This window comes from Macadamia integrifolia, chromosome 14 (assembly GCF_013358625.1).
Source record: "Macadamia integrifolia cultivar HAES 741 chromosome 14, SCU_Mint_v3, whole genome shotgun sequence".
NCBI lineage: Eukaryota > Viridiplantae > Streptophyta > Magnoliopsida > Proteales > Proteaceae > Macadamia > Macadamia integrifolia.
This window is the reverse complement of record NC_056570.1, coordinates 10,580,480-10,600,176: the sequence shown is the minus strand read 5'-3', so window position 1 is coordinate 10,600,176 and position 19,697 is coordinate 10,580,480. Positions and strand designations below refer to the sequence as shown.

The 19,697-nt window shown below is 38.1% G+C and overlaps 2 protein-coding genes across 2 annotated transcripts in view; one reads left to right on the top strand and one right to left on the bottom strand.

Moving 5' to 3' along the window:
* LOC122061361 (protein NRT1/ PTR FAMILY 8.3-like) overlaps window positions 1-7,193 on the top strand; it is an 8,376-nt gene extending 1,183 nt beyond the window's left edge. The window contains exons 2-5 of the mRNA XM_042624600.1: window positions 2,018-2,123; window positions 2,250-2,467; window positions 4,742-5,292; window positions 6,137-7,193. Coding sequence (XP_042480534.1) covers window positions 2,018-2,123; window positions 2,250-2,467; window positions 4,742-5,292; window positions 6,137-6,959 — 1,698 coding nt within the window. The 3' untranslated portion in view covers window positions 6,960-7,193. The remainder of the gene's footprint in view (window positions 1-2,017; window positions 2,124-2,249; window positions 2,468-4,741; window positions 5,293-6,136) is intronic.
* A 1,466-nt stretch (window positions 7,194-8,659) lies between these two features.
* LOC122061972 (DNA topoisomerase 3-alpha-like) lies at window positions 8,660-9,607 on the bottom strand. The gene is made up of 2 exons (XM_042625572.1): window positions 9,380-9,607; window positions 8,660-9,287 (listed from the first exon to the last, which is right to left on the bottom strand). The coding sequence occupies exons 1-2, from the start codon at window positions 9,424-9,426 to the stop codon at window positions 8,957-8,959; spliced, it is 378 nt and encodes a 125-aa protein (XP_042481506.1). The 5' UTR covers window positions 9,427-9,607; the 3' UTR covers window positions 8,660-8,956.
* Window positions 9,608-19,697: the final 10,090 nt, after the last annotated feature.

The window sequence follows — 19,697 nt, the reverse complement described above, 5'->3', positions numbered from 1 at the left end:
AAAAAAAACGAAACACACCATAAATGCACCAAACGCTTTATTCCATTTTTTTGTTCCCAGAGAATAAAAAAACTTTAGAAACGTTTTTCTGAAACATTACCAAACACAGCCTTAATGTGCTTTCATGAGGAAAATGTATATGTGGTCATTTGAATCAAAATCCTTTGAAAACTTGGATTTGGAGCCAAGGGTTGATGGCATGTTTTCATTGTGAAGCATTCAGTTCATGATTTATTGACTTTTATTAGACTCAGATGGATGAAAAACTTGAAAATTCGTGCATTTGATCGAATTTTATGTATTAATTTTGGGGATTTGAGAAATCGTAAAGGACTGAATGGTTCAGGCTTGATTGTTCTTATGTTCTAGCCTAAGGCAGTCTATGGATTGATTAAGTTTAGGCATGCAGCATGTGGCATTTTAAGTAAACATGTTAGTCACTTTCCAAATAGTGCATTCAGCTACAGAGATTTGTACTGTAGATAAGAATCTAGGATTTACTGTATGTTTATCATTATTATAGCATTTTGAGTATTTTATAAAAAATGATATTGAAAGATAAACTGAAGCCAAGCCATGCATGAAAAAGGGTGGGTTACAAATATTTAATCACTGGACAATCTCTTTTAAAGTTTTATTCGGTGGCAGAATGAGGGCAAGTTGATTGAGATGGTTCAAGATAAAAGAATTAAATGGTGAGGTGTCTTACGGTGGAGGATGAAAACATGAAAAGGACACATGAAAGGATTATAATTTTTTTTTTTTTTTATGAAATAAATTAATTAATTACCAAGAGGAAGAAGAAAATGAGGGAAAAGAGAGGGGAGGGGGGGACAAGACTAAGCCAAAAGGCTACCAACTAAAGGGGGACTAGAAACAACTGAGGAAGGGTTAGAGAATGGTAGAGGGGAGACCCCTGGAGACAACAATGAGCTTGTTCCTAGGGGAATTCCTAACAGGGTGGGGGTTGAAAGAGGCCAACTTGAAGGAGACGTCAAAGTAGATGGCATTCCAAATCTTGTCAAAAGAGCAAGAGTTTGAGGTCCATCTATGCAGGTTCCTCTCCATCTAGATATGGTTGATGGTACCACGGTAGGCGTGCTTTCTAACAATGTCACAAATGGAAGAACCAGCAAATGTCATATCAACCCACAGATCCTTTCTCTATTGAGGAGGGAGTATTCTTCTTGATGGCCAGAAGCAACTAAGAACCAAGGACCCTCTTTCAGATGGAGGTGGAGAACGGGCAGGAGAAAAAAAGATGATCCACATCTTCTGTACCATTCCAACAAAGGCAGCAAGAAGATCTGAATACTTCTGAGTTAACAATAGATATGCTCCTAGATAATGTTGAATGCAAAACAGGTTTCATCTAGTATCTGATCCAAAGTTGCTATAAATCTTAATTAGTTGACATGGATTGTAGTTATTGTATGAAATGACATTTGAAGAATGTTTGGAAATCCTGACTCCAAGTTGTAACTTTATGTGGATATATTGCTTTATCATGTCCTATTTCCTTAGATTTTTATTACTTCATGATCATGGCTATAGTCCTTTTCTTATGTCTACTGGCCATTCAGAATATTATGTGGTACTTGTATTAATATCACTTAAGCTATTGTAAAATGCTGCTTGTTCAGAAAATGATTCCCATATGTTGGTATTATATTCCATCACTTTCGAAGTTTCTTCAAGATTTTCAATTCTTATTTTTAATAGTTTCCATAATTTTTATAAATTAAAGTACCATTTATAACCTTCCACAAATAACTTCCACTACTTCCAAGGTATAAAGTTTGCATTGAAACAGAAGGATAAAACCTGCAGTCACCTTCCTCTGTATCTGAACCAGTTTTCTTACTTTATACTTCTTTTGATAACCCCATAGCCACTTTTGAACAAAAATAATTTATTTTTCTATGAATTATAACACTTCTCACAAAATCTTGCCCTCAACTGCATTTTCATAATTTTCTTACATACATCAATGTCAAATGTTTGTTCTGTATAACAGAATCAAAATAGAGGATTGTACACAGGAGATGGAACAGTTGATATCAATGGAAATCGAATCCTTAAAAAAAACACTGGAAACTGGAGAGCATGCCCTTTCATCCTAGGTAATCCAACACTTCAAATTGTTTTTTATTTTTTATTTTTTTATTTTTTTATTTTTTTATTTTTTTATTTTTTTTATTTTTATTTTTTCAATATTTTAGTTGGTGACTATTTAAAATAAATCACAGGTACTGAATGCTGTGAGCGCTTGGCTTACTATGGTATTGCTAAAAATCTTGTTACGTATCTCACCCACCAACTACATGAGGGAAATGTCACTGCTGCCAGAAATATTAACACTTGGCAAGGCACTTGCTATATCACACCCCTCATTGGAGCCCTTTTGGCTGATTCTTATTGGGGAAGATACCGGACGATTGCAGCTTTCACCACAATATACTTCATTGTATGTATGAAGTAAACTTTTATTTCATTTAATTGATTCATGAACTGGTTAATACATTCTCTTGTTTGGAGAAAAGGCATAGGATGAATGGGGCCAGTGGGTTGAAGGCCAACCCCCAGGCCCTATTAAATATGATTGTCAACCATTGCTAACTCTATCTGGGTCCAGCACAAGGGAGCCATAATCCAAATACCATTTGAGTTGGTTTTTGTGAGGTTAGGCTCAGAAACAGTATATGATGTCCACCTCAGTAAGGCAGGCTCAAACTTCAAGTCTCCTAAATGGTTATGAAGGGGCAAAGCATTAATTAATTTGACTAGTTCATTTAATTTTTGGGCCAACCTATCGAGGGCACATAGACCTCTAGGTGGGCGTCCAAGTGGGGCTTCTTGGGGGCTCCTAGGTGTGGGGTAGGGGTGTCAATCGGTCGGGTCTGGTCAGTCTTGATCAGGCCTAACCGGGCCTGGTGGTGCGGAATCCTTGCACCGTGAACGCCCTTTTACTTAAATGGGCCTGGGTTTGGAGGGCATGGTACGATTTGTGATCTGGCCGGTCAATGTCAAGCTTTAATCGGGCTACTTTAAACAGGCCTTATACGGGCCTTAAACGGGTTATGGGTCTATTTAATTCTAAACGAACTCTAAATGGGCCTACCCTAAAATCATTTTTTAAGCGGATTAAACTATTGGGTTTGAAACTAATGGAGGATAACATTCACAATTCCGGAACCATATCCAAAGGAATCATGTTTTTAAAATGTAATCTAAGTTACAAGAATTACACTCTTCTTAACAATTGAATGATCCAAGAACATTACAAACTTGAAATTGGAATTTTGATTCATTGGTATACATAATACAATGAAAGAAAAAGCCTACTTGAGGCAGCTGTCTTTCGCTTCAATTATTACACTATTTTGGGAGTTGTTTGACTATGTTAGTTTTTTTATAGATATTATGCACATTGTTTGTGTTCAATCTTATTATTTCAATGAAAACCAAGATGCCTGTCTATGCCAAATGTTTAACTTTTCTCTATGTTGTCTTTCTTCAAAGTGAAATCACAAAGGTCACCATATTTCTCATTGAAATCCCATATGTCTATTGTGTTGTAATCAACTATTAGTTTAGTCCTACATATTCCTTACTCATATTTTGTAGTATTAGTGATAAAATAGGTATTTACAATTTAAGCATTTTTCTAAAAAGGGTCGGGTCGGTCGGGCTAATTAAGTCAGTTCTAACGGGCTACTTAAGTGAGTCAGGCTGGTCGGGAGCCCGACGGGCTACTACTCTGCACTATGAATGCCTGTTTAATAAACGGGCCAGACTTAAGCCCAACATGTTTATTAAATGGGCCGGTTCAGGTCGGGCCTTAAGCGAGTCGGGCTGGGTCAGGCCTACCGGTGCGGGCTTGGGATTGACACCCCCAGTATGGGGGAGTGTGGGGCTTGAGAGTTGGGGGGATGTGGAGAGATGCATGCTAGAATCAAATGCGGATAAGAGGGCTCGGTCAAGTGACTAGTCCCACAAGCATGCTTCGACAAGACATGCTAACCCTCCACACCAAGTCTGGAACTGCAGCTTTTGCAATTCTTATGATATAGTTGCCAAGCCCATCCTAAAGATTGGGTTGGGTCGGGCAGGTTTGGTGGAGTCCAGCTAAAGTTGTACTCCTAAAATGGATCTTGACTGATCTCCATCAATGGGCTTTACCTCCTGACACAAAGAAGTTTGTCGTTCTTGTTAAGGTTTCCATCTTAAAACCAATTGGTTCAAAGTGCGGTGGCCTCTTGTGACTCTTATACTTAATACTTGAGTCACTCATAGCCGATGTGAGATTACCTCAATAGTCCTCAACCATGATGCCCTGGTTTTAGTTCACAACCCTAAAGCTGTCAAATTCAAATGGTAGCTTGAATGGTTTCAGTAAAATGGATATTTCATTCTTCAAAGATATTTTCCATCTGAAATTGATGTTCACACTTCTTCCGTTTATGGAACAATTGTATCCATGTTTTGGACACAGACACCTTCCTACCTGAAGAATAAATTTTAAAGAGTCATGAAACATTACCTGGATTTGCCATTAGTGGGTTGTTCCCCATCTGACAAGTGCCTTGGTAATTGGATGAGTTGTTAGGCCCAATGAGGTTTACTAAAGATGATAATCCTTGATTCATAATGATGCTTTCTATTGTGACTAATGATTTTTCTTTTTTCTTGACTAGTGCTGATTTTTTTTTGTATTTTACCCCCCCCCCCAAATTGCAAGGGAATGAGTACATTGACTCTGTCAGCATCAGTTTTCAAGCCTCCTGATTGTGTGGAGCTTGTTTGCCCACCTGCAACTGCAACTGAGCTGGCCATATTCTTTTTTGGTCTTTATCTGATTGCGCTAGGCACTGGTGGTATAAAACCTTGTGTTTCATCATTTGGAGCAGATCAATTTGATGATACTGATTCAGTGGAAAGAGTAAAGAAAGGATCTTTCTTCAATTGGTTTTATGTTTCTATCAACATTGGTTCTCTCATATCAAGTAGTCTAATTGTCTGGACTCAGGACTATGCAGGGTGGGGTCTGGGATTTGGCATTCCCACATTGTTTATGGCCATTGCAATTGTAAGTTTCTTTTTGGGCACTCCCCTTTATAGATTCCAGAAACCTGGAGGGAGTCCTTTTGTGAGAATGTGCCAGGTCTTAATTGCATCATTACGTAAGTGGAATTTGGAGGTCCCTTGTGACAGTAGTCTCCTGTATGAGTTACCAGACAAAACCTCTGCTATTGAAGGGAGTCGGAAACTTGAGCACAGTGATGAACTGAAGTAATTCTCTTTCAACATATTTATTGCATCCTTAGATAATTTTATGTTTAATGGTGTCTGAACAACTTATGTTACTTTCATGCTTAGCGGGGGTATCAAGATTTCGTTAACTCATTCCTCCTTTTATGAAAGCAAGTTGGGTGATGACTTATCTTGGTGGTGGACGTAATGCATGTAGGATGCATTGGCTTGACTGGTCTATATGGTACGTCAGGTAGACAGCTGGTACCTTATTATGGTCTATCGTTATAAGCCTGAGGCTGATTTATAGTTGTGCGTCAGGTTGACAGCTAGCACTTATTATGATTAGCCATAACCCGTCAATCTTTTTGCACGGATCCTTGCGCTCGTCCTCGCTTGATATCCCCATGTAACCGTCCCCATTAAGTTGGGATAAGGTTTTGGTTGTTGTTGTTGTTATTGGTGTCTGAACAACTTATGTCCATCAAAACTGAACCATTGTATGGAATATGGAAATGTTCTCACTGATTCATGATCATATAAGCATACTACTGAAAGGTAAGAAAGAAATTTGAACCTAAACCACTACCTCATACAAGAAGACATGAAAATTAGGGAATGCAGAAGCAAACATCTAAATTTAGAAAGCTGTAGTATCTGAAGACAATCTGAATCTAATCTTCTAGAATAAATACCTGGTTTGTTTGGTTCCAATTTTATCTTGCCATTTACTTTCTTTATTATCATGATTGACTTCTCGAATATGATCAATCTTTGAACTGTGAACATATATCCTGCTGGTTATGTCTTCCTTTCATCTATTACTTGAGATATCCTGTTTTATGTTTGCCATAAAATGTAAACAACTTCATGTTTGCTGCAGGTTCCTTGATAAAGCTGCTGTGCTATCAGACAGAAATTTTAGAAGTGAGGATTTCTCCAATCCATGGAGGCTTTGCACAGTTACACAAGTGGAGGAACTTAAGATACTGATACGCATATTACCTATCTGGGCTACTGGCATAGTCTTCTCTACTGTTTACTCTCAGATGTCCACCATGTTTGTGGAACAGGGGATGGTTATGGAAAGAACTCTTGGTTCCTTTACTATTCCAGCTGCATCTCTTTCAACTTCAAATATTATCGGTGTCATCATATGGGTCCTCATCTATGAAAAAATCCTTGTCCCAATCGCAAGGAAGTTCACAGGCAAGGAGAGAGGCTTATCTGAATTGCAACGGATGGGTATTGGCTTCTTCTTGTCAATATTAGCCATGACAGTAGCCGCTATGGTTGAGCGTAAGAGGTTGGAGGTTGCAATAGAATTTGATTTGGTTGATCATAGAGTTCCAGTACCTGTTAGTATCTTATGGCAAATACCTCAATATTTCTTGATGGGGGCAGCAGAAGTCTTTACCTTCATTGGACATCTTGAGTTCTTCTATAATCAATCACCCGATGCCATGCGGAGTTTATGTACTGCATTGTCCCTTCTGACGACTGCATTGGGGAATTACCTAAGCTCTCTAATTTTGACAATTGTGACAACTGTGACAACTAGAGGCGGAAAGCCTGGTTGGATACCTGATAACTTGAATGAGGGGCATCTTGATTATTTCTTCTGGTTGTTGGCTGGTCTTAGCTTACTTAACCTTCTACTTTATGTCATTTGTGCTTCAAGATATAAATCCAAGAAAGCCTCTTAGTGGTTTACTTTTCCAGGATTATGGAGATCACTCTAAATATTTGTAAAGCATGCCCTGATGAATAAAGTGTATCTTCAGGTATTCATTCTAGAAGATTAAGGCCGGAGAAGGAAAGTATCTGGAATGTTTGGAGATCCTTTTTGCAAGTTCTAAATTTTTCCATGAGTATTCAGAGTAAGTAAATAGCTTTTGTCATGGATTTACCTAGTATAAAACCAAATTGTTTCTCCGTAATAGTAGTTTCTCTTCTCGGGTGAGCTTTAATTACTTTCTCCCACAATTTCTTTGATGCAGTTTGATCCTAAAGGATAGGTTTCTCTTCATGGATTCATTTAATAGATGACCCTCGTGCTTAAACTATAGCTGCAGTTAAAGTTCAAGCTAGTAGCATGCTTTGTGTTTGTACCCAACTAAATTTGTGAGGACAATGTGAGAAACTAGAGTCTCCACATATGAGTTCACCAAATACCTCGTAGGTGAAAGCCTGTCTTCATGTTTGGTCGGTCTGAATTATGGAGATGCAAGCCATTGTTAGGGGCATGTCTATTTGTATTGATAGGAATTTGAAGTGCGTATTTGTCCCATCAAATTCTAAACTGGCTATGGACATAATCAATGTTATCATCAAAGGTCTTGAGGATGCTCTAATTCTAAATTGTAAAATTCACCTTTCGACCTCTTTTGTTAGGAGGGAAATAAATCAACCGGTTGATTATATGGCAAAAAAATTCCTGAAACAACAGAAATGGGTAAAACAATGTAACTGGACAACATCCCCTTAGATAATTGAAAGAATAAAAATCAGAATTTGGATACACTGACGTCCCAATCAAAGCAAAGGGGGGTTTTAACTCATAGAAAGGATTAAAAAGAAAGCAGATGAATCGAGCTGACCTCGTGAGCCCATCTTCCAAGAGCACTCTCTCCTCCATCCAAGGAACCATCAACTAAAGTCTGCGTGGGTCTGGTAGAGGGATTGTGGGAGAAGGGAGAGAGAAAGGAATCCTTCTATCTCTGCCTGGATTCAATAATAGCAGGTCCATCTCTTTGAACAAAGATTATAGAGGAGAAGACATGTCACGGTCATGGATACATCGAGGAATCTACTGATGTAAGAATAATGGTCTATTCTATTTCCCTCTGTTAAGTTTGTCTCGAATTCTTGACCCGTTTTGAAGAATGACCCGCTTCGACATATTTTGGTGATAGTATGGTTCGACCTGATGGATCGACCAACAACTTTGAGGAGTATATAATGTACTATCGTCTTGTTGAGCAAGTCATTGTAACTTTGGGTTTTTTTGAGGTAGGGTTTCAGAGCAAGTTTTCTGGCTGCTGCTTGGGTGTAATCTCTCTTCTGCACATTGAAACATCTTTTTCCTCGCCCGAGGACGTAGTACACCACATTGGTGTGTGAACCTCATTAAATCTCTATGTTATGCGGATCTGTTGGCTGTTTATTTTTCGTATTTATTGGTGTTTACTCTAACACCCTCCTTTATGAGGCTACTTCGATAATAATGCTCTCCCCTGCAACACATGTACAAAAGCCCCTCTTCCCCATAGGAGATCTTCACCATTAATTTTCAAAATTCCACGCTTTGCCACTACAGCCCGTGCTACAAGATCTACCCCAGCGCTACAAAGGAGCCAGATCACAAATTGTAGTCCTTTATTTTAGAAAAGTTCACAACTACATATTTTAAACATCTTTTTATTTTATATATATGTAACAAATATACCGTAACATGAAAACACTAGACACATGATTGACATACAAACACTAGCCACTGATGAACCAAAGGAAGACCACTAAATGCACTTTTGGCTTGTGGCTTGCTCACAAGCCCACACAAAAGACCTCTCTATCAAGAGGCTGAACTCGAGAGCTCGTATAAAGAGCATGGACTTTTTGCGCCATAACTCACCAACTGCACTATGCAATTATTATTGCCCCACATCTACATCTTAGTTATAATTATTCTTACAGTAAAGCATTAAGCAGGAGTCACACACTTACAACCCTCCGCACAGCTATAGAATGGTTTGCCAGCATCAGGGGCCTCTGTCTTATAGATCTCACATGCCCACCCATCCTCGCATTTGCAGAAAGTTTTGCCTCCTCCCAATTCACCAAATCCCTCAGGGATGCTGCTTGAAGTAGCGATACCGCCGTCATCTGTCACGTTTACGCAGATGCAACCTTCGCCGCACTTGAAGAACACTTTGCCGGCATCTGGGCCTTTGGTCTTGGTGATCACACATGACCACCCTTCTTCACAGTGACAGAAAGCTTTTCCTTCTCCTTCAATCTTGGGTTTAACAGTCCTATAAGATATCAAATTATTGTAAACAAAGAAACGTCTTTTTGTAATCAAAATTAAACCTAGCAGGTGATCCATGGACTGTGGAAACCTTACCTTACTTCACTGACGTCGCTGCCACTAATGCTTCTTGCCTCTGCCATTATTGTTGCCCTGCTAGGTTGTTCTTCCTCCACTTAGATAAGGAGTAGGGAGAAGGCATAAGCCGCAATCAGGTAGGAGCGACGTGGCTTTATTATTGCCATAGGGTCAAGATGAAAAATTAGGGAGAAAAGGAATAGCGACAAGCAGGTTTTGAAGAATCTTTGGATTTGTTCCTAAAGTTTTTAGGCTCCTTTCTTTAGCGTCCATCGTCGAGATCTTGCTCATAGTTATTTAGGCGAACATCACATGACGAGTCGATGATCTAATAGTTCTTAGCATCTTCTTTTCCGAGCTTCTATCAGTGCCTCGTTGTCCACACCTTTCTCCAATTGTTGGATTATCGTGGTGCTTGCTCAAGTAACTATGAGCCAACCTCGGCTATGGACCATAGAATCAAGTATCGGTTTCAAATCAGTCGTATCAGATCGGTATCGATTGAGACTGATCTTAACACCTAACCAATCCGGATGGGTATCGGTATCGTCCTAGGTATCGGATACTAATCCGGATCTGCTGATTCATTAAAAAAATATTTTTTAAAACTTAATCTCATAAAGGACGAACATAAGAGAGAGAGAGAGATATCTAATACCTAACCAGTCCTGACGGGTATCGATATCGTCCTGGGTATCGGATAGTGATCCGGATCTGCCGATCCATTAAAAAAATATTTTTTAAACTTAATCTCATAAAGGACAAACATAAGAGAGAGAGAGATCTAGGGGTTTTTTTTTTTTTTTTTTTGCCCTTTTCCTATACCAACGATTCTTGTTTCTGGAAAACCCACCGTGGTGGTGATCGCAGTGGCTGTTGTGAATAATGGTGGTGAACGTGGTCGCCTTGAGAGAGACAGATGATCGTTCGGTACCTTAAAGGCAAGGTATGGAAGGGCTTACGAAGTAGAAAAGACAGATTGAATTGTTTATTCAAAGCGATTTTTCTTCTCTTGGAATTTAAAGTATAGAAGCCCTTGCTTCCTATTGCAAAAGGAATTGCTTCCATAGTCGCAAATCTTTTATCTTCTGCAAGCAACAAATTTCAGGCCTTGGACTAAGGATGTGGCCTTCGACACAATAGAAGTGAAACAAAAACTCCTGATTCTCATGGCTTTGAACTTCTAGCATTAGAAAAACTAATTAATGCTGAATTAACTTTTTTTTTTTTTTTTTTTTTTTTTTTTTTTTTTTTTTTATTGTGGTTTTTCATTTTTGAATGTTTTTAGATTTTTTTTTTTTTTGATCGATCCTAGCCGATACCGTGACTGATCCAGGAAAATTTTATGATTTTCAATCCTTATCAATACCGATCTGTATTGTACCGATTTTTATTATGACCAATACCAATATCAATATCAATACCAATACCAATACCAATACCGAAACCAAGTTTTAAAAGCATGCTATGGCCACTAAAGAAAGGAGTCGAATTCAAAATTGAAAGGGGGGAGGCTTTAATAGAGATAGATTGGGATCCACAGCCAAGGTCATGGACCTCAACCCACATCCCTTACTTTGGAATTATTTCTAGTAGAAAATAATTAGATAGTCAAGCAATGAAACGATATTTGCCCTTAATTATAGCTGTACAAGAGAATCTCTCTCTCTCTCTCTCTCTCTCTCTCTTTATAAATTTCCCTTTCCATGACTGGTTCTGTTTTTTGATAATATTGCGAGCTCTCCTCCTGGAAGCCGATAAATGAAAATATTTTGAATTCCTATCACCAAATTGGAGCCACTCCAGCCGCGATCTTTGGAACCAGAATAGATTCTTTTGGTATAGAAGTTGCTTGAGTTGAGCATTACATAAATTATCCGAGATATGCCAAGATTCACCCCGATTAGAGATTTGAATTTGATGAAGAGAATCAATTTGGGCTCGACAAGTTACTGATCGTTGGCGAGCAAAGGAAGCGAGTCAATCTGGATTCCATGATCGTTGGCGATTGTCCCAAGTGAATAATGGTCCAGAAACAGGAAGGTCCAACAACGCCGCATCGTGAAGGAAGTCTTGAAACTCTTGAAGCTGATGTTGTCTCAGGTGTCGACCACCCTTGTTGTCATCCGGAAGAAGATAGGAGTTCCAATCTCCTCCAATAACCCATGGGCGGTGGAGAAACTAGAGAGTTGATGCAGAGTTTGCCATTGCTGTCTTCTAACGGTAGAAATGCAACTGCTATACACAAAAGTGCAGTTGCTGTGAAATCCTTCATCTGGGAACAAAACAGATACATGAAACACCAAGCAGAATGCCAGATCATGGTAAGGTTAACACTGTCCGACCAGAATAAAGCGATACCACCACTACCTTCCACTGGAGGAGCAACCTGCAAATTGGGAAAGCCAAGAGAACGGCTGAGGGAGATGTGCGCTTACCACACTAGCTGCGCCGCCGGTGCCGGTGCCGGTGCCGCTTCTGGCCATCAGGCTTCCGCCGAGGTATCCGTGGACTCTACCCACCATTCACCGGCACCGCCGAATGAGATCCAAGGCTGAAATCTGAGACCTGCTTGGCAGGCAAGCAAAACTTGGACAACAAGTCGGTGTCAGGGTTTACTGGTTCTATAGTCCAATACAATACATCCCCTCCTGTACTTATTATGGAACAAAATTTTCCTGCAAACCGGGCAGTAGTTTCGTAATCATATACCTTAAATTGAAATCCTGCTCCAAAATATTTTGAAAAATACTAAAACCTAAGATGATATTTATGAACCCATAAAGAAAGTAGACATTCAACTTGTAATGGAGTAAGTCAAGGACATCATTTGGTAAACTTTTATTGAAAATGCCTGCAATCATGAAGATTATACAAATGAAACTTACCCGCTGCAACACTCTCTCGAACGAAAAATCCAAAGCAACATGCTTCTAGTGTGACAGAAAGATGGGAATGGCAATCGTATAAATAATAGACTCTTATTTGTGGAAGAACCAATTCCAATTGATTGCCAAACATAGAAGTGAGAGTAAAGTAGATTCGCTTATCAATCAACCTTGGATCTCCACGCAAGTTTTAGATGAGGATTTACAGGAGTATCAACAGATTTAGAAGCTAACTATTAAGTTTGTCTCGAATTCTTGACCCATTTTGAAGATTGATCCGCTCCGACATATTTTGGTGATGATTCGAATGAGAAGTTTTCTGAATTCTGTGATGGAATCAGAGGGGTTGGGTCGATCGACTGTGACCCGATGGGTCGACCCGCGACTTGGAGTATATAATGTACTGCTATCTTATTGAGAAAGTCATTGTATTTCATTGTATTTTGGGGGGTTTTGGATATAGGGTTTCAGGGTGCCTCTGCTTGGGTGTAATCTCTCTTCTGCATAGTGAAACATCGTCTTTTTCGCCTGAGGACGTAGTACACCACACTGGTATTGTGTGAACCTCGTTAAATCCATGTGTCGTGCGGATCTTTTGTCTATTTATTTTTCGTATTTCTTGGTGTTTGATGTAACACTAACATTTTGATCAAGAATGAGGATAATCTGACATACTTTTTTCTAAAAATGAACTAATAAACATTTTGCTTCTATATCATAGAACACCCATCGTCAGCAGCAAATACAGCATATCATATATCTTGAGGGTCTTGGGGTAACAAATACAGCATAACATGAAAGCACTACACACATGATGACATACAAACACTAGGCACTGTTGAACTAAAGAAAGAAAGATCACCCTGTGGTCTCTTGGCTTGCTCAAAAGCCCACACCTACTAGTTATTATTGTTCTTAATAGCAAAGTATTAAGCAGGAGTCACACACTTGCAACCCTCAGCACAGTTATAGAACGGTTTGCCAGCATCAGGGAAATCTGTCTTATAGATCTCACATGCCCACCCATCCTCACATTTGCAGAAAGTTTTGCCTCCTCCCAATTCATCACCAAAGCCCTCAGGGATGCTGCTTGAGGTAGTGATACCGCCGGCATCTGTCACGCTCGAGCAGATGCAACCTTCGCCGCACTTGAAGAACAACTTGCCGGCATCTGGACCTTTGGTCTTGGTTATCACACAGGACCATCCTTCCTCACAGTGACAGAAAGCTTTTCCTTCTCCTTCCATCTTTGGTTTATCAGCTTTTACTTCACTGCCAGTGATGCTTCCTGTCTCGGCCATTGTTGCCGCCTTGCCCCGCTCAGTAGTTCTTCCTCCACTTCAGGTTTGTAAGCTTTGTTGGTTTAGTTTCAGTCCGGCTTAGATAAAGAGTTAAGGGGAAAGCATAAGCGACAATGAGGTAGGACCATTATGGGACATGGCATCATTATTGCTATAGGGTTTAGATAAAAAAAATTAGGGATAATGCAAAAGCAAGAAGCAGGTTTTGAAGAATCTTTGAATTTTTTTTCATAAAAGCCTTTAGTAGTGGAAAGTGGGAACTGGGTAATTGATGGGGTGGCTTTAATAGAAATAGACTGGGATCGACAGCCAAGATCATGGACTCCCGATGGGAGCGGTGAATCTTTACGTACGTGAATGTACATGAATGTCCCTGATCCGTAAGATATTCACGTACATTCACATACGTAAATATTAATGGGATTTAATCGAGACTCGCATCCCTTACTTTGGAATCTCTCTCTCTCTCTCTCTCTCTCACATCCACGGCCAAGGTCATTGACCTTCACCTGCATCCCATACCTTGGAATCTCTCTCTTTGATTGTTTTGTAAGGGTTGTCAACAGGTCAAGCCTAATTAGGCTTCTCCACTTTTGGACCTTGAACGATGATTGGCCCGTTTAAGTAATCGGTCCTTATATGCTAGACATGGTCCCATTTTAAACGGTTGATCGGTACCGATTTTTAATCGGCTAAATGGGCCTTAGTCGGGTTTTAACTGTACTAATAACATATTTATCTCTAAATGGACCATAATTGGGCTCTAAATAGACTTTAAACGGTCTTCAAATGTGTCAAGTTTAGCAAACGGTGTAATACCCAGTTTCAATATTTATTAATAAAATATATTTTATAATGGACCTTATAGGTAGGGATATAAATGGATAGTTGGAATCCAAATTCAAATCCATATCCATATATGTTTAGGAGTATCCATATCTGGTCAGAGAATATCCGAATCCGATAAAATCTAATCGGAATTCGATCCTTTTACATCCCTACTTATAAGGTCTGACATCAAACTTTCTCACTTTTGATGGTATTACGGGATTTTTGAGGTATGGACAACATAAGGAATTACGAATTACCTAGTTGGTCAAAGCTTCTTCATTAACTACTTCTTCTTCCACAGCTGTTTCTTGTCCTTCTTTTCTTCCACTACTTTCTTTTTCCTATTTTCGTCGTAGGTAGTCAGAGCATAGATGGGGGTTTAAAAGTGAAGGGTATAACGGTAACTTTATCCATACCCAAAAATAGCTTGTCCATTTAGATAATAGTAAAATACTGACATCACCACTTAATTTTCTTCTAATGGAATGAATTTAATAGAAATTTTCTTATGAAAGTAAGGAAGGTATGAGATCTTTGTTCAAATTGTGGGGGTTGCAAGAAATAAAAAGAATATCTTTAGGGGTGGTACAAGAAGAAAAAAACAAAAACAAATTGGCAGCTGAATAGCTGATGCGCATAAACCAAATGAAAATAGAAAAAGAGATGTAGGGAATACCTCATTGAATGCAGTTAATATTTATATACTTCATTCTTGTGTACTTAAGTTTTTCAATAAGCTATGATTAGTACACATTTACATAAAAATGGAAAAAGGCCTATGAAAAATGTCTTTTCTTGTGTTCTAATACTTCCAAGAGTTCTTCATGAGACCACAAGCTATTGCGCTTACCAGGATCCATAGGGTTTTCTCCTAAAATAATGCCCTTTCCTATGGCTTGAATTTGATCATGTATATCTAGCATATCATAGGAATCAATTAAATCATCAGTGATAGGATGATGTATTGATAAATTTTATGAGGGACCACCCTTGAGTGAGTTTTTTTTTTTTTTTTTTTTATCAGGTTAAATCCACAAGCATCCCACATTGAAATTACAACTTATTTACTCCATCCAACAAAAAAGTATGTAGCATCAACAAATATAGATTTCTCATCATCTTTAAGACTATCATAGCTTATTTTAACTTTTTTTGGACCTCCTTATGAGGAATTATTTTCAATTTCTGTAACATAATTTGCTACACTTCTTTTTCTCTTATGTCACAAAAATCAAAACCCAACACTTCAATAGTTAATGGCAATCTTCCTGCCAATTGTTTCACATCCTGGGAAAGTTGTTTATAATCTTTAGGAGGTTGGTCCACTGAAAATGCATGCAAAGTAAAGAGTTGAAGTGATTTATATATTATCTGCATCAACTTTAGCCACATTTAGAACATGTTCATCTCAACTTGTTATAATAACCCTACTTCCTAAACCCATGGATTTAGTTCTCAATATCGGTACTGATATCAGTCTCTGCCAATATTGATTCAATCTGGCTCGGTATCGGAGAGGGATCGGTCTATCGATCACTGTTGCCCCTTGCTTTTCAATAAAAGTTCGTTTTTTTTTTTTTTTTTACTGTTTAACCCCTGAAATAGTAAGGGTAACCGATTTGGATCGATCAGGGTTCAGGGATCAGTCTCAACACATACCGATACTTGAAACCATGCCTAAACCAAACCAATTGAATTCAATAGAAAAAGCCTTGAGTTTGGAATGATCATCCACATCATCAAGAATAAGAACATTTTCTCCTTGTAGTTCTTTCATCATTTCTAGTTGGCTATAAACACTCCAAATTTTGGAATTAACTCTCTTCTTTGATATTTGCGTGAAAGAAACAACAATGAAAAATTTGTGAATACATAATTATCTTGAATATATCAGCCATTTCTTTATTTTTCGATTGCCCGGAAGGGACAAAAGAAACATCTTGTTCTTTCTCCAACAATTTTAACTCTTAAAAATGTGATGTAGACAACCTTTACAATAATTGCCTTCCTAATGCCACCTATATCACATATTCCGAATAATCAAACATCATTGGAGTCAACATTTAATAGAGATAATAGATCTTCTACACGGTGATCCAATCCAATAGGGTTCTTAACATCCCCTTTGTGATTGCCAGTACTTGATTTACTCAAAGCCCACAAGGCTCTATCAATAACTATGTGGACTAGCTTTGATTATTTCCTGCAAATTATTTCATATAAAAAATGAATAAAATAATAACTAAAAAGGTCAAAGTACTAAAAGAAATGAAAATCATAAGTTTTTCATTGAATAAAGCTTGGGCACGCCGCTAGTTTTTATGGATCCAGTGGTTCCAACCAATGTCAACACAGTGCACACATGGACAGACGTCTTTTCCACAAATTGGGGCAGAGAGAATAACGCAAACCCAGCAAAGTGTCCTGATTTTTCCCGAATTTAAAAAAAGGGAAAACAATTTTGCAGTTTTTGTTTAGAAGGGCTTCCCCTTCTGGATTCAGATCCTCTTCAACCACTGGGATACCTTGTGCGGCGTCCGACGGCTAGGAGGATCTGGGCACGCACCCCCAGGTCCTCCCGGCTATCAAATGCACGTAGGGACACCCAATGACCGGAGAGGATCTGAGCCTCTTCCTAAATGGCCTACTCTCATTGTGCCACATAGATGGATATTGTGGCAACTTGTCCATGTGGAATTAGTTTTACATCATGTGGATTAATCATGTCTGTTAATGTGGCAGTTGCTATTGGTCAATTGACCATCATCAGATTAGAGGGAGTTCCTTGTATCCTTTTCTTCTATAGATATTAAGTTTAAGAACTAAGTATTCTGTGAATAAAAAGAAACGATTATTTGAAAGAATTTTTGAAGATTCAGCATTACCATTTACTTGCTTGAGATTGTATCCCGAAATTCTTGCTACTACACTCAAAGCTGTATTCCAGTCCTCTAATTCAATATCAAATTTGTCCTTGTGTTTCTGGAAGGATCATTCAAAACTTCTGACCTGATGGTGAACACCTGTTGGCTCAATATCAAAGAATATAGGGAGAATTATTTGACCAATGGGTCTATAGCATTGAACTATCTCAACTAGTTCTCAGAGGCACCATTTGCTATCAGCATAGCATCTAGGGAAGATAGGAATCAAGATTTTGGATCTTTAGATTGCTTTAAATAGGGCCCGGTCCAATCTCTTCTCCACTCTATAAGCCTTCGCTATCTATGAAGACATTGATTTCTTCTCTTTCTATTTATCTGTGAAGGAAATCAGTGAAGCTATTGGGAGTTTTTTGCAACAAAGACATAACCTTATGTCTACTAAATGGAGTCGACTACATAATTGTGAGTTTCTTCTCCCCTTGAAATTGAGAAAGACAACATAAATTGATGATCTAGATGAGCAGGAGGAGAAAGCCCCATCATGTGCCCACCATATGATGTTGGATCTTCAAATATGTCTAAGAAAAGACTTTGAAACCTAAATTTCCAAACGAACCAAAAATCTATTTTTAATCTTATTTAAAAACACATTTTCCCAACAAAAGCACTAAAAAATAAAACATATCTGCAGGAAGATCTTTAATGGAGCAATTGAATTAGCTCATTAATACACAGCAACTGAAAAAACAATTTAAACATTTCATACCATTTTCTACCCCCAAAAAAATTCTTCAACCAAGAACAATAAAGGATTTGAGAGAGAGAGAGAGAGAGAGAGAGAGGGAGTTTACCAGATTTGATGGAAATGGTCTTTGGTGGCTAGCTGAAATCTTCGAAGATACCAAACCTTTACCCAAGAATAATAAAGCCATTTGGGAACATGATTACCTTGGGGTCGATTTGTTTGGAAATTGTTTCTTAAGTTATGTTTGGATGTCAAAAAAAAAAAAAATAATAATAATAATAATAATAATAATAATAATAATAATAATAATAAATAAATAAATAAATAAATGAAGGTTGTATTTATAAATTTTCAAATGTACACTTCATCCAACCATGTGAATTACAAAAGGAGAATCTAAATTTTAAATAAATATAATTTTTATAACCTGGAAAGTAATTGCAAGATGTCAAAATAGTAAAAATACTGTAAATTAGACTATAACTAGATATATCCCTTTTATAATGGGTTTAAACCTACTGAAGTTATGGATGGCCCACTTAGTTTTGTCGTATAAAAGAGTGATATGGTAATTTGATCGTAGAATATCTAGTGAATAATTTGAATCAATCAATTGTCGACTTTCATACTAAAATTCAATTATATACCCTCCCATGTTCCTTTTAGATATTATTCACTGTGATGTGTGACATTCAGGTTGCTTGTTCAAACAAGGGCATCTTCCTATCTCAGAGGAAATATACACTTAATTTTTCTTGTTTGAAACTGGGATATTGGATTGCAAGCCGGCAGATACTCCCCTTGAGGCAATTGTTCATCTTTTTAGTAAGAATGACAATCCAATGGATAAATGACAGTATAAATGCTTAGTTGGTAAACTAATTTATTTATCTCGTACTCTTCCAAATATTTCTTTCAATGTGAACCTAGTGAATCAGTTTATGTATGATCCATAAACATTTAGGGGTTTTGTATTGGATCTTACATTATCTGAAGTTTGCACCCCAAGAAATGGAATATTTTTCCTTCACACAGTTATCTTCCAGTGGAAACCTTCATTGATGCTGATTGAGCTAGCTCTATACATGATCGGCACTCTACCACATGTTATGGAACTTTTGTAGGGGGAAGTTTTGTTAATTGGAAGAGCAAGGAGCAAGCTATTTTTGCTCATTCTAGTGTTGAAGCAGAGTTTTGGACCATAACCCATGGTATTTGTAAGCTGATGCGGTTCCAAGGTCTTATAAACGATTTGACCATCATGTTCCCTTGCCTATGATGTTATATTGTGACAACAAAAAAAGTTTCTTTAGCATTGCTCACAACCTGGTTTAGCACTATCGCAATAAGCATGTGAAGATTGATTGTCACTTTATCAAGAAAAAATTGAATCACATTGTTTGTGATTGTGTACTTCTTCTTCTCTCTTTAAAAACTATTATAAAAGACATTGCATTCTTGGGGTTGGGATACCGTGTTTAGGTTCGCTATGGCCACACCTAAGTTCTATATGTATCAATAGCTAGAGATGGTGGCGGTTCTGTAAATATATCAAGTTTTCAAGGGGCAGTTTTAGAGCCGTAATTAACCAAATATTAGAAGGTTCACTTAATAGAATAAGGCCAAAGGACCCAAGGGTATTTGTAAAAGAATGAATTATACTCCCCTTGTCACACCCCATTCCAC

Excerpts from the sequence above, each read along its gene's own strand:
- LOC122061972 (XM_042625572.1), bottom strand. The coding sequence starts at position 9,426 with ATGGCAGAGGCAAGAAGCATTAGTGGCAGCGACGTCAGTGAAGTAAG. Across the intron at positions 9,288-9,379 it reads AGCGACGTCAGTGAAGTAAG|GACTGTTAAACCCAAGATTG; the intron begins GTAAGGTTTCCA and ends GATATCTTATAG.